Source organism: Labeo rohita, chromosome 6 (genome assembly GCF_022985175.1).
Source record: "Labeo rohita strain BAU-BD-2019 chromosome 6, IGBB_LRoh.1.0, whole genome shotgun sequence".
NCBI lineage: Eukaryota > Metazoa > Chordata > Actinopteri > Cypriniformes > Cyprinidae > Labeo > Labeo rohita.
The window spans coordinates 35,532,216-35,545,751 of record NC_066874.1 but is presented as its reverse complement, the minus strand read 5'-3'; the positions used below and the strand labels follow the sequence as shown (position 1 = coordinate 35,545,751).

The 13,536-nt window shown below is 44.2% G+C and overlaps 1 protein-coding gene across 2 annotated transcripts in view; it reads right to left on the bottom strand.

Annotated features, from left to right (window-relative positions):
- Positions 1-378: 378 nt before the first annotated feature.
- Positions 379-13,536, bottom strand: part of kdm6al (lysine (K)-specific demethylase 6A, like) — a 28,744-nt gene continuing 15,586 nt past the window's right edge. For both annotated transcript variants that reach the window (XM_051112877.1, XM_051112879.1), the window contains 13 exons: positions 12,331-13,055; positions 11,553-11,682; positions 11,344-11,449; positions 6,915-7,120; positions 6,762-6,823; positions 6,602-6,676; positions 6,203-6,351; positions 5,998-6,112; positions 5,726-5,913; positions 5,506-5,647; positions 5,300-5,426; positions 5,047-5,217; positions 379-1,407 (listed from right to left, as the gene is read on the bottom strand). In XM_051112877.1, coding sequence (XP_050968834.1) covers positions 1,378-1,407; positions 5,047-5,217; positions 5,300-5,426; positions 5,506-5,647; positions 5,726-5,913; positions 5,998-6,112; positions 6,203-6,351; positions 6,602-6,676; positions 6,762-6,823; positions 6,915-7,120; positions 11,344-11,449; positions 11,553-11,682; positions 12,331-13,055 — 2,226 coding nt within the window. In that variant the 3' untranslated portion in view covers positions 379-1,377. The remainder of the gene's footprint in view (positions 1,408-5,046; positions 5,218-5,299; positions 5,427-5,505; positions 5,648-5,725; positions 5,914-5,997; positions 6,113-6,202; positions 6,352-6,601; positions 6,677-6,761; positions 6,824-6,914; positions 7,121-11,343; positions 11,450-11,552; positions 11,683-12,330; positions 13,056-13,536) is intronic.

The following is a 13,536-nucleotide window of genomic DNA, read 5'->3' as shown; positions in this document are numbered from 1 at the left end:
ATGACGTGACACGAGAGGACGATGAACTTTAACCTTTTCGGAGGTTTCAAAAGGCCCGTTCCATAGTAACCGACCTCATGAGCGCAGACAGACATTAGTCAAGCTTGACTTAAATACGGTATATGGTGTTAGTGAACACAGTATTCACTGCTAATCTATTAGCAAAGCTGCAGGTCAACAACACCACCACCAAAGAAACATTAGAAGGGAACGTGCATTTTAAAATAAACTGATATTTCAAAACCCTCGCTTGATAATTGTCATTGTGTACAATAAACAACAACAACAAAAAAAAATGCAATGTTATAACGATTTAGGATGGGGCCAAGAGAAAGATTTCCGCGTATCGCCACATATTCAAGTACAAGTGCATGGAAATGTTGACAACTTGTTTAATAACTCATAAAACATTCTTCAAACAATAAAACAATTTTATAGTTTCTGTACAATGCTTACTAAGCAGTTTAATTCTATATAGAAAAATGCAGGAGTAGTTTAAATGACCAAACTCCTTCAAATTTAATGGCAGGTACTCTGGGAAAAATAACAGCATTCCATCCACAAATATCTTCAAGCAATAAATATGTATTTATAAATAGTGTAAATGTACATCAGGATTAGAAACGAAAAGGAAAAAACAAAAAAAAGACAATTTAAAACTGTATTCCTTACTCTATGTGCAACCCATTTTTCTTTGTGACTTGGCTGTTGTGTTTTTTCCACAATTTTTTCCTTTTTCTTACCCAAGAAACGAAATATCTAACATGGTGTCAAAATAACGAGACAGGTCAAACATAAAAGCAGTAAAAAATTATAGATCACCTAATTCTTCACATTACAAATATTGTGTGTTTTTTTGTTTTTGTAGATTTTGCCATCCAAGGTCGTCGTAAAATCGCTATCTACTATACAAAAAGCTAGGCTAGCGCTCCTTCGTGAAGGCGAACCCTTGAGACACAAGGAAAAGAGATTTCAGGTTTCAGCATGTTAACAAAATACAAAAAGAACGTCTCAAGTCAGTAGTCTGTAAGTGACGATGCCAGTTGTGACAGACAATATGTACAAAACGAGTTTCCCATATTTTCCTCCCCAGTTTTTGTGATTAATTTTTCACGTGAAGCAGAGGCGAGCGGCCCGTTCGGGAAGAGGTCCGTAGAGAGGAAGTTCGCTCACTACCGCCCCCCGCAGGCCAGAACCACGCGCTGCAGTTTATAAACAGGTTGCATAGACACACACAGCCACTTGAGTCGACGGTCCCGCGCTCTCCGATGGTCGCCAGCCACGCGAGAGACGAGCACGACTGTCCTGAATATCAGAAATGGTCCGTTTAGAGAGTTCCTGTAATGCGATTTTGTCCACATGTACAGCGTCTTAATGTCAAGATGAAGATGAATGCAGAGCAGGAGCCTACAAAACACAAGGTGAGCGAAGAGCGTTATTCATTCTGTTCATTCCATTATTCACACACACACACACAAACCACGTGACGTCTCCATTCGAACGAACACGAACACAAACCGTAATTAAACCTGCGAACGCTCCCTGAACTAGAGACCTTTGTGGGACGGATTTTTCAGTCCTGCAGAAAAATGTGTTATTCCGTCCCGACCCTGCCCGCGACTACATCGATGAAATTTACATGAAATCATTCTCTAGCATCTCATAAATTCCACAACATCCCAGCATAAACGCTCCTGATAAAATATTTGTTATTTAGGCTAAGCATCAACATTTACAAACCACTGCTAGTCTAAGGGGTCATCGGATGCCCATTTTCCACAAGTTGATATGATTCCTTAGGGTCTTAATGAAAAGTCTATAATATACTTTGGTTAAAAAATTTCTCAATGGTTGTGTAAAACAACACCCGTCTTACCTTGTCAAAATCAGCTCTGCAAAAATCATCCCATTCTAAGGGATTGTTCCTTTAAATGCAAAAATCTCTTCTCTCTGTGGAGTGACGAGCCCGTTTACTTTAGCTGCATTTAGCGTGTTTAGCCGTGAAACTTGCTAACTAGCACGTTATTAGGAAAGGAGAATGCAGATTCATTAAAAAACCCCTTATACTCACTTCTGCTGTAAGTGAAGCTGGATCACGAATGATTTGTGCGATCATAGACGGATGTGTGTAGATCGGGCGCCGCATTCCCTTCACAAACAAACGTAATCCACTGCATCTTCAGCGGCTCAGATGTCGGGAGTAAATGACGACCACTATGTTCATTATTACATCCAGCAACACAACACCTCAATTGCTCAATCGGAGATATTCTTGTCTAACTTACATCCCTGCTCCGGCATTGAAAGGTGTGACGGTCGGACTGTTACAGCTGATTTAGGGCGGGTCTGAGGTAAAACGCTGTCAATCAAATATCGTGTGAGCAGCCTCTGTTGGTGTGACGCCACACATCGATTTGAAAAAGGGGATATTATTTGTACAGATTAATTAAAAACCACTGCATGGATTTTTATCATTATAGGGTGTTTGTGTACATACACTGCCAACACACATTGATGTTCTAACAACATGTAAAAGTGAACTTTGCATCCGATGACCCCTTTAACAGAAAAGCAAGCATCAGCTGCTGCGTGCATGCATGGCATTCCCTTAAAGCTTCTCATCTCAGTTCATCACGTTCTCATAAAGCTCTTATAACACAACGGATATGTGCACAATGAATCTTTCACAATGTCTACAACTTTGTGTGTTGTAACGAGAGGATTTGTGAGCACACAACACCGAGCACTGCAAGAACTTTTGAGCGGTGAGTGGATTCTAACTTAAACACCTCTGATTGGCCGATGCATTCCAGAAATCAACAGATGGCTACATTGCATCCACACACACACACACACACACGAGTCTTTTCACCCCTTGTCCCGCACGTCACATATCGAGAAAAAGTTCTGCATTTTCATCAGTCTGTTGGTTTTTAATGATCCTATTAAGAAAACGTCCATGCGTTCTTTTGCCTTTTTAAGAAAGCGTTTTATTTATTATTTTTGCGTCATAGTTTCTGCATCAAGGACTTGCGGCCCTCATCAAGTGATCTAGAAGCACAGACGGGAAATGGTCGGGTACACACGAAAAAACAATATTCTCCATTCATCTGAACCAGGGCTCGAAATTGCGACCGTTTTGGTCGCATATGCTCCCAAAATATAATCTGTGCGACCTCAAATATATTTGGAAGCATTTGTGCGAGTGCGAGAAATCGTTGCGGTGCGACTTGTTTTAATTTCTTTACAAAACTTTCGCTAGCCTAACTACTGCCCAGACTGCTGTGAGCTGATACAGTGTCAGGTTTATCGTTCTCTCCAACATTACATAACTAATTAAACTTGATCTTTACATTCTTAACTCTCATGCAGATTTTAGATATTAGCCGTCAATCACTCCGTCACTGACACTGCGCTCCGCTGAAACTCGGAACCGGCCGTTTTTTTTCTCTCTCAACCAACCTCTGTTCCAGATTTGCAAAAACTACATTGAAATTAGGGGTGTGTGATATGACGATTTTTGATTGTGGACAATTAAAATGTCTCCACAATCTGCTTTTGAAGAAATATACTATATTTTGTGCTACAGTGCACATTCTGTCAGGAGCAATTCTGGCGCCTCCGTCTCAATAAACTGTACAACGCAGCAGAGTTCGCGGCAGAGTTCCACTCACGGAGGGGCGTAATTTCCACTGGGGACACACTTTTCAAAATCCTGATTGTGCCCCCCCACTTTAAAATAGTTTTGTTAAATTAATGTCTTCTTTTGTAGAATGCACGCTCAACACCGCCGAGAGTTTCGCGCCATCATTAAAACGAAACCGAAAGTAAAACGCCGACGCACCTTCAAAAGCAATTTTAATACCACACGTAGAGAGCGACTCCCCAGTGTGCGCAAACTGGGCTAAATAACATATCTAGGCTGTGGGCTATAATGGGTTGTGTAGTTGTCTATAGCTCTGTATCATGCTTGAAAAATTCGGTCTCTGTTTGCACTTTGAATATTGAGAGAGTAGCCTACTTTGATTATGGCTGCATTTATTTTTTGCACTTAATATGACTAAGAAAGAACTGTGTTGTTTATTTTTTGTTATTTGTACTGTAGATTGTTTAAAAATGCAGTGGTTGCCTGTAATTTAAATGGCTCTACCTGTAATAAAGAAAACAAAGATCTTGTTCATGCACTCGTATTTTCATTCATTCTTGTCCCTTGCTTAAGGCGTAAAATAAATATTTAAAAAAACACTTTCAGAATCAGCCCATTTGCTTGTAAAAACATTGGCAATCATAATCGGCCATGAAGAATCAAGATCGGTGCATTACTAAAAAGAAATGCCGGGCAGAGTGCTGGCTGTTCTGCTCAATTGGCAGTTGTGGTGCTCTTTTATATTCATTTGGTGCTTCTAATTTTTTTTGGTGCTCCTAACTTTTTGAAGCTGGGAGCACCAGTGCTACCAAGTAAAAAAGTTAATTTCGAGCCCTGTGAACCATTTAAAAAACAATAGAAAAACTGATGCAGCTTTAAGACGCGACTTCTTATTTTAATAGATTGTTTGAGGTATTTTCTATGGCCTTAATGACAAATGTCTGCAGCGCTTTATTGTGATGCAACACAAATCTCTTCTCTCGCAGGTGGATTCTCTTCACTCTCATAAAAAAAAGACGCGGGCTCTCTCGTTTGTGTGTGAGCGCTCAAACACAGATCTGCGCATATGACAACGGATGTAATCAGTATTTACATAGCATGACAGTAGAAAATGTATCGGTCTCGCATGTGTCCCGCAAAAAAAAAAAATAAATAAATAAATAAAAAAAAAAATCATCACATCTATGTCCTGCAACAGCCCTGTTGCCATGTGGTCACCCTAGTCTCCACCCGGCCCTCAAGTTTTGTCCCGCGCCATACTCCGTTGCGTCGGGTACTCAGGCGGGAGTGCAGGTCTCTACCTTGAACCTTCACAAGTTAGTCCGCTGCTCATCTCGTTTGGCTGTAGAGCACGCAACCTGGTACGTAAACGTCACACTGGGTCAAATGAAACAACTTACTAATGAGAACTGGTCGTAAACCTGCATGAGATCCTCCATCCTGTACTGCTCCAGCACCACGAAACCGTCAAGGTCGTTGCTGCCCTTCCGGGCGCAATCCTGACAGTGAACCACGTAGGACTTCCTGGAGTAACTGTCGCTTGTCACAAAGAGAAGGTTAAAGACCTCCACCTGGAACAATTCAGCACAGAAACAGGATTTCAGCAACTCGTCGAGAAGGGACGCTTATTCCGCCGTCGCTTCGAGCGCTCACCTCACAGATGCTGCAGTAATGGGCCGGTTCATCTCGGCTTCTTCTGTGCCAGATTGTCTCCTTCCCAGCGGCCACCAGCGCCTCTTTTATCGTCTGGCACTGCTTGAGCGTCCGCAGCAAACAGAACCTGTTAACCGGAGACATTTATTACCATTCGACCCAGATCGTCCGAAGAGCCGGGACAAAGCACAACGCTTCACACTCACTTGATCATCTCAAACAGCTTGTGGTCGGACACTTTAATGTTCCTCGCCATGTTCCAGGACAGATGCACCATGGGAACCACGGATTTGACGCTCTGGAGTTTGTTCCACTCGTAACGCTCGACCGCCAGCTTGTACTGATACGCTGCAGGAAGCAGACAGACGTGACAAGTCGCACAACGAGGCAGAAACACATAGACAGAAACGTTGAACATTTACACACCGGTAAGAGGGCCCACGTTCCACGAGATGTTATTGCACCAGCCGATGGCCTGGCCCCAGTGGACCGTTCCTGTGTTCAACCAAACCAGATCTCCAGGCCGCTGGATGAACCGGTACACCGGCACGTTAGCCTCGTACAAATCCTCTAGATTCGGCCACCACGAACCCTTCAGGAAGTTGATGTTGTTCCTAGAAAAAAGAAAGAGAGAATCTCGCATATCAAAAGAAGTAATTGTAGGATCAGTTACGCGATTTAACGAAACGCTCACGTACTTCTCGCAGAACTCGCTCATCACTCCCCAGTACGGCTCCGGGACGGCAAACCATTCGCAGTCGCCCGGGCCGATGTTGATGTTGACGGCGCAGAAGTTATTGTGCTCCTGATGCCCTAAATGTGAACAGAGACATCCACGTGACCCGCTGGGACGGATTCGTTTCACTGCGATACTGAAGCGTCACAATCACAGCGGCGTCTCACCTGGAGTTCTGCTGCCCGGGACTTTCATGAAGAGCTGGACCGTGTTCATACCCAGAATGCTGTGGCCCACGTGACTCAGCAGGTTCCCAGCAGACACCACGCGTGCGAACGCAGGCAGCTTACTCAGTTCCTGCAGCTGCAGCTTCCACCTGCAGGGGGAGCAGCGCCGTCAACAACCTGCCTTCGGCTTTATTGAACTAGCAGACCTCTATTAAACCGCGCTGCGGTAGTAAAGATGTACTAGTGTAACCGGACCGGACCCTTCCTTCACTAACATCAGGAGAAAAACTGCAGCAGCTGTCATTCAGAGACACATTAAACTCAGAAATCTGGCCTTGTCATTTGGGCTCTCAGTTTTCAAGAAGTCCAAAAAGGAAGCCACAAGCAGCAAAGACTCACTTCTTTTCATCAGAGACGTCAATGTTCGTCCCAAACTTGACCTGTTTGAAAGGACCTTTCCGCCTCCTGGAAACACTGAGCAGAATGAGGAGAGTGAGCGCAGGTTAACGTCAGCGCAGCTAAAGGCTGCAGCAACGGCTGTTAGACGCGCGACACTCACGTTTCTGACGACGTCATTTCCGAGTCTGACAGCTCCTTCTGGCCCTTCTTCTCGTTCTCTTCCTGAAAGCACACAAACACGGGTCATTAAATGCGCAAAACGGCACACGTAACCCAAATGACTGCGGTCCGATGCCAGTGGTCCGTGTCTTACCCGCAGCGACTCCTGGAAGGACGCGGCCTGGTACTGCGCGTATTTGGCGATGGTGGTGTAGGAGCGGCTGCTCTCGCAGCGCCACTGTTTCCTCAGGCCGCTGGCGTCCCAGTTCTCGTCGGCCGGCTGACACAGCTGCGTCCGCACCTCCACCAGGTGCTCTGGGTTTGCCTCTACTAGTGTCTTTGTGGAGAACAGGCCCAAATCTACAGAGACAGAGAATACAAACATGATCCAAGATCCTACAAGTGTTCTCAACCAGAAACGAGAGAACAAACGTCCCGCTCTAACATTGACCGGCTGATGGCGCCACGTGAACGCTCAAACCTGTCACTAGTGACTGAGCTGACATCAAACACAGGGAAAACGAGTGCAATTTAGTTTAAGGGTCTCACTGTGACGGACGGACATCTTCAGACATTTAAGACATGATTCAACTCTATTTAAAATTCGATATCAATTTAAAAACAACAGACAGTCAAGATGAATCAGGGGCCAGAGTGTGTTGTGTATAGCAGCGTGACAGTTAACTAGGGTTGGGTATCGTTTTTTCGATACCAGTGCCAAATCGATACTTTTAAAACGGTACCGGTGCCAAAACGGTGCCTGAACCAATACTTTTAAAAAAGCCACAAAGTGGTGGATGACACAAGAATATATTTTTATTGGACAAAAAAGTTCTTTAAATTGAACAATGTATTAAAAAAAAAAAAAAAAAAAAAAAAAAAGTAGTAGTACTATACATTATTAAGTCAATGCAAAACGCAACAACAATAAAACCTAAGCCACCTAACCCAACTACAATAATTTAACAGCTTAAAATTTCAGCAATTCTTTTGCAGAAATATGACAATATGTGATGAGATCTGGGAAAACCCGTCGGATGTCACGGTGGGACGTTTTCAGGAAATTCATTTTTCATTAAATTATTATTCTATAACATCCTGTCTATCATCTCTGAAAATATCTCTTCGAAATTCACTTGTTTAGTGCAGAAAAATAGACATTTATTGCAGCAAGCAGAAATGACTGTCTTTCTCCTATGTTAAGAACGCGCTGCGGAGGTGCTTTCCCTTAACACCACAAAAACAGTTCACCTATCAAAATAAACCACCTAACATATTTAATAAAGGCGTATCAGTTCACATTCTCCACCAGTCCTGTGTAAAGTACGGCAAACAAAGTTATTTATTTATTTATGTATTTTATTTATTTATTTATTTTAATATCGTGAGATGGCGGAGCACAACAACGCCGTCTAAAGGTACTGCAGCTGCTCACTTAACCGATCTTACTCGTCTCAATCTGCTCAGTTTTGGTGATGTCAGTGCCCTAAATGATGTTACGGGCTATTTCACATCCAGAGATGAAGGATCGGATGATGAAGTTACTAAAGAGGAGTCCGATGACAGTCTGTTTTATCACAGTGCGCGAACAGTTGCGCTGCGCTCGCTTTTACTACAAGGTGCTGCATTATTTACTAAACATAAAATGGGTGATCAACGGAAAACAAACGTTAGTCTGTTTGTCTAATGATGCAGTAGCGCTCCTAACTTGACAGACAGCTCTCGTTAAACCCGTCTCACTTTAAAGCCGTTTTTTTTCCCAAAATCCCATTCCTGAAAATCATCGCTATCAGCCAACCTAAGATAGCCATAACGTAGGTTATGTAAAAAATAAAAGTTTTGGAAAGGGACCTGTACTCAGCTTTCATATGGTGTCAAAACCTAAAAAAGGTAAAATTTCACCATGTGTTGGGTTTTCCTAGATTGCATCACATATTTGCCGTCTCTGGCAAAATACGACACCTCTCCAGCTGATGTCTGCAAACTGTCAAACACGGCGCACCCCTCTGCTTTCAACTTTATTCCACATACCATCAAATGTTTCATTAGGTTTGACGCGTTTTCCCCTTCACACGCAACTGCTGTAAAACATTTGCTGCACGTCGCAGTGTCTGAATCATTTCTCGTGAAATATAGCCACACTTTAGAATGTTTAATTTTTGGCATTTTAAGTTAGACGCGTTTAATGTAGCTTGCTAAGCTAACGGCAAACCACCCGCAGTCAGAGCAAGTGTGACGATAGTTGCAGCATTCACGCGCTTCTCGGATGGTCTCATTTCCAGACGATTTGTGCTTTTAATTCGAAATGTGAAAATGGATAGTAACTAAAAAGATGTCTTGGATTTCTATCATCAAAGCTTTCCGACATTCACGTGAGTTTTCTCATTCAGTAAATACATTTTCAGATCATTCTGACAGCCCATGAATGCAGTATTTAAATTTAACTAGCGATCATGCATGTTGATGAATCAATGCTTCTACATCCGTGTCATAGCACCAGAAGACAAATATTTCAATCGACAGTCCGGGCATTTAAGTGGCACCGAAATGAGGCACCGAAATTCGCGTTCTGATTCGGTCCGGTACATACCGGTCACATGGGTTTCAGTACCCAACCCTAGAGTTAACGCGTCCGTCAGCGCCCTGTCCGAACGACTGTGAGGGAGACGAACATCTACTCGGGTATAGGGATGGGCGACATGGGCTTAAAAACTGATCACAATAATTTCTGGTATTTACTGTGATAACGATATCAATGACATAATTCAGGGAATCCTGTTTCTTTAGAGAAAAGTATGCTCTTTTCAATTTTTACTCAAAACAGTGCAGTGAGCATTACGGAGTACACATGTAATGTAATGACTGTTTTATTCACTGAATTATGTTTTTTTACTTCTTGTACTGGAAGCTCCTAACACCAAGACGAATTCCTTGTGTGTAATACAACACACGTGGCAATAAAGCTCTTTCTGATTCAGAAGCCGGAGGGCGCCCTTGCGCAGAAACTCCACATGCGCTTTTATAGCAGTAGTAGTAGTAGTATTGACGACGCTTCAGAATCTCTAATCGCTGTAGCTGAATAAAACGCAGGTAGAGAAATATTAACTGCGGAAACTTGAAGACTATAAACATACGATGTCTACAATATATGGGTTGTCTGTGTTCTTCAAGCAATCTTAGTATTTTTATAAGGATAAAGTACATTAATACTGCAATGCCAATCGATGTAGCCTTTATAATACTAGTATGACTTTAATTTGGAGAAAAAGCATGTCAATAAATTATATCTTTGTTGGACAACAGGTTTGTAAATAATCTTATACACATGCAAAACGGCATCACACAGGTGCTACCAGTAGATTATTTGTAGCCTACGTTATTCAAGGCCGATTTTCGTTGCACTGTACAGTTCTAAACCAAACCAGTTCTAGATTGGAGCTCCTTATTTAGCGAAATACTAGTTTCACGTCTCACACAGAAATGTGTCAACAACTAGACTCTATTGTTATCATCGCAGGAAGACTAATTCTTATAGTGGGGAAAAATTTTACTGGTATAAACGCAAACAATATCACCCATCCCTACTCAGGTATACGAATCTCAGCGGTATGTTAACTGTGGCCACAATAAACCTCAACCTTCCTCTAAAGGTCTGCCATTAAACCAAATGTTTTTATTAATTCTTTGTTGCTGTACACTTGCCAGCAGTTTAACATGCTCAGCAAAATTCGCTTCCAAATGCGCTCTGCTACAACAGCACTTGACCTGAAAGGGAAAACTGACCATTTTACCCCTGCAGCAACACGTTAGAAACACACGGGCTAAAAACTCAAATCTGAAATCCAGCCTGGGTAGCGAGAAGCGCTTTCTTGCACACGCTTCTCAATCTGGATAAAAGCCTCTGTCAAATGCATTTACGCACATGTAAACGATGTTTAAAATTGTCATTTGATAATATATCACCTGATAACGGAATTGATCATTTGACAAACCACGTACAACAGAAAAAGGCTTCAAAAGCCTCACGAGCTTGGTAATGGCTCCATAATACTAGAGTGAGCTGTAAATCAGTCAGAGAATTTTGCATTTCATCCAGCAAACCAGCCAAACGTCCTTGAATTCTTTGCAACAATGGAGGGCAAAGCAAGTTTCAATCTGTTTTACAGTTGCTATGGAAACTGCAAAGAAACGCGTCACTCCCACAAGAATCCACATTTGGCCTTTCAGGTGTGTGTGTGTGTGGTGTCTTGTTTTTATGTCCTGGTGGGGACCTAAACCTGAATACACACAGACTCATGGGGACTCGTGTCACCGTGGGGACCTAAATTGAGGTCTCCATGGGGAAACAAGTTTATAAATCATACAGAATGAGTTTTTTTAAGAAAGTGAAAATGCAGAAACTTTTTTGTAAGGGTTAAGGTTTGGGGTAGGGTTAGGGTAAGGGGATAGAAAATACAGTGTGGACAGTATAAAAACCATTGTGCCTATGGAGAGTCCCCACAAGGATAATAAACCAGACGTACGTGTGTGTGTGTGAGCGCGTGCGTGCGAGCCAGCGCTAAGCTAAAGGGTCGAGCTCTAACCTAGTTTTAGGGCTCCGGCCAGGCCGCGTATGACTGTGACGGGGTTGGACGGGTTGGTGCAGAACTGGTGCAGCGGCGGGAAGAACGCGTCTCTCTTATTCTCCAGCTGAAACAGGAATAAACACGCATTTATAAATGCATCTAGACATGTATCAAATAAACGCAGTAGTAATCATTTCCATGCAGTGTGTCACACGTGCACCGCTCACATAGATGCTCGGTGTCGGCGGGTTGAGCTTGTCTTTCGCCAGCGGCGGTGACGGAGGAGGGGGAAGTCGCGGCGGTGGACATTTGTTCAGCAGGATACTGCTGCTCGACAGACCGTTCTTCCCGAGATTCCTGTAAATAAACATGACATTAGACATGAAGCAATACTTGAAAACTGCAACCAAAACGTTGAAGAAGGTCATCAAGTTCTCAACATTTGCTCACACACAACATCCTCAAGTGTACACAACACCTCACTGTGGTCAAAAATATTGCAAATTTAGCCTGCATTTCTTTTATGTGCAAGCACAACGTGTGACATCACTTAAGGTTTTCAAAAAAATCAATGATAACATTTTCGCATGTGACAATCTCAAAAAGAAGGTCCGGGCCACAGAGGCGACAGCGCCACATGAACGCCACAGACGGCCTGCCCACACATGCTTGCGCATTCAAGTTTTCCAAATACTTTCGTATTGTTCAGATGTGCTTGCATTCTAAACAACCCTAAACAGACGTAAAGAGGGCGTGTTTGCTTACGGCTAGATCTGTGCCCAGACTCAAATGCTTAAGTTCAAGTCAAATGTTTAACCAGACATTTCAGTCAAGCAGCAGCTTTTTTAGATTTGTCTGTGTGCGTCAGAAGCGCGTAAAGCGGATCCTGAGCAGCGTTAAACACTGCCGTGTCCTGACCGTTCTAAGGTGAGCTCTATAACAATACGGGCCGCCACTAGAGGGCGACGATTCCTACATGCATCAATCCACGGGAGCCAAGCGTACCTGCAGGCTTTGAGGACGTCTGCGGATGTGGGGTAAATGGAGACGGTGGAGGACGAGTGAGATGGTTTGAGAGCTGCGGCCGCTTTGATGCAAAGCTCCGGCGGCTCCACCTTCAGTGGGCTCTGAGAGTCTTCCGAACAAGCTCCCCCTCCGCTCCCGTTGACTGTGACGGCGGGCGGCGGTCCCGGCGCAGCAGAGCCTGGCTTGTTAAGGCTGGCCGCGGCCTCTGCGGAGCGGGGTGACGGCGATGAGGCGGAGAGGGCGGAGGCGGGCGAAGAAGCGGTGGAACTGCCTGGCGCCGTTAGCGTGGTGCCCGCGTGGACGTGGTTCACCCTAGAGCTCGTGGCGGAACTCTCCTTGCCCCCGAGAAGGGCGGAGAGCTGCGGATTGTCTGCGGAAGGGGCTGCCGGCGAGCCGGACGTGGAAGTGGGCGTGCGGTCGGGGCTGTGGTGGTTGGTGGCAGTGGAACCGTTGCCCTGCGGGACGGCGCTGTCTTTGGTCAGGGCGGTGCCGAGTGGCGCACCTGAGGTAGCCGTTTGCGACGAGGAAGAAGCAGGGGAGGATGTGGAGGAAGGAGAGGACAGGTGATTGACAGCTGGCTCCGATGGGGTCGTGGCGGAATGTCCAACCTGATTGTGAGGGCCACCGTCGGCCGAACCACTGGAAGAGAGAGTCCGGTCTCCATTAGGACCCGCCCAATGCGAACCCGGACCTTTCTGAAGCCCCTAAATTGGGAGGAAATTCAAAAGTTAAGTCACCTTTATTTCCTTTACGCAACACAGATAGTGTCAAAGCAGAAACACACCAGAAAAATCAGTGGAAACTCCAGTATGGAGATTCTGCTATAAAGCAGCTCTAAAAAACAAACAATTCAGCAAACGTGCTGCAAGCGGTTAGTAAATCTGGCCCATAGACGGTGTTGCCTGCTGGGTGTCAGAAGTGTGGAGTTACTATTGCTTTAAGAGGGAAGTCATGTGGGGCACAGCTAAACGTGGCCTTTCTGCTAGCGGAAGGGTCACAAAAGATGTTTACGTTGCGCTCGGAAGTTGTCGTGTGCTTTTTTATATTTTTTTAGGCTGAAACACATTAGAGATTTTTTGCACTAAAGACACATGGATCAAATGTCTCTAAAAATCTCGAAGTTCACTTCTGAGATGTGAACAACCAATGCAGAACGAGGTGGGGGTCAAGCCCACATGTTTTTGA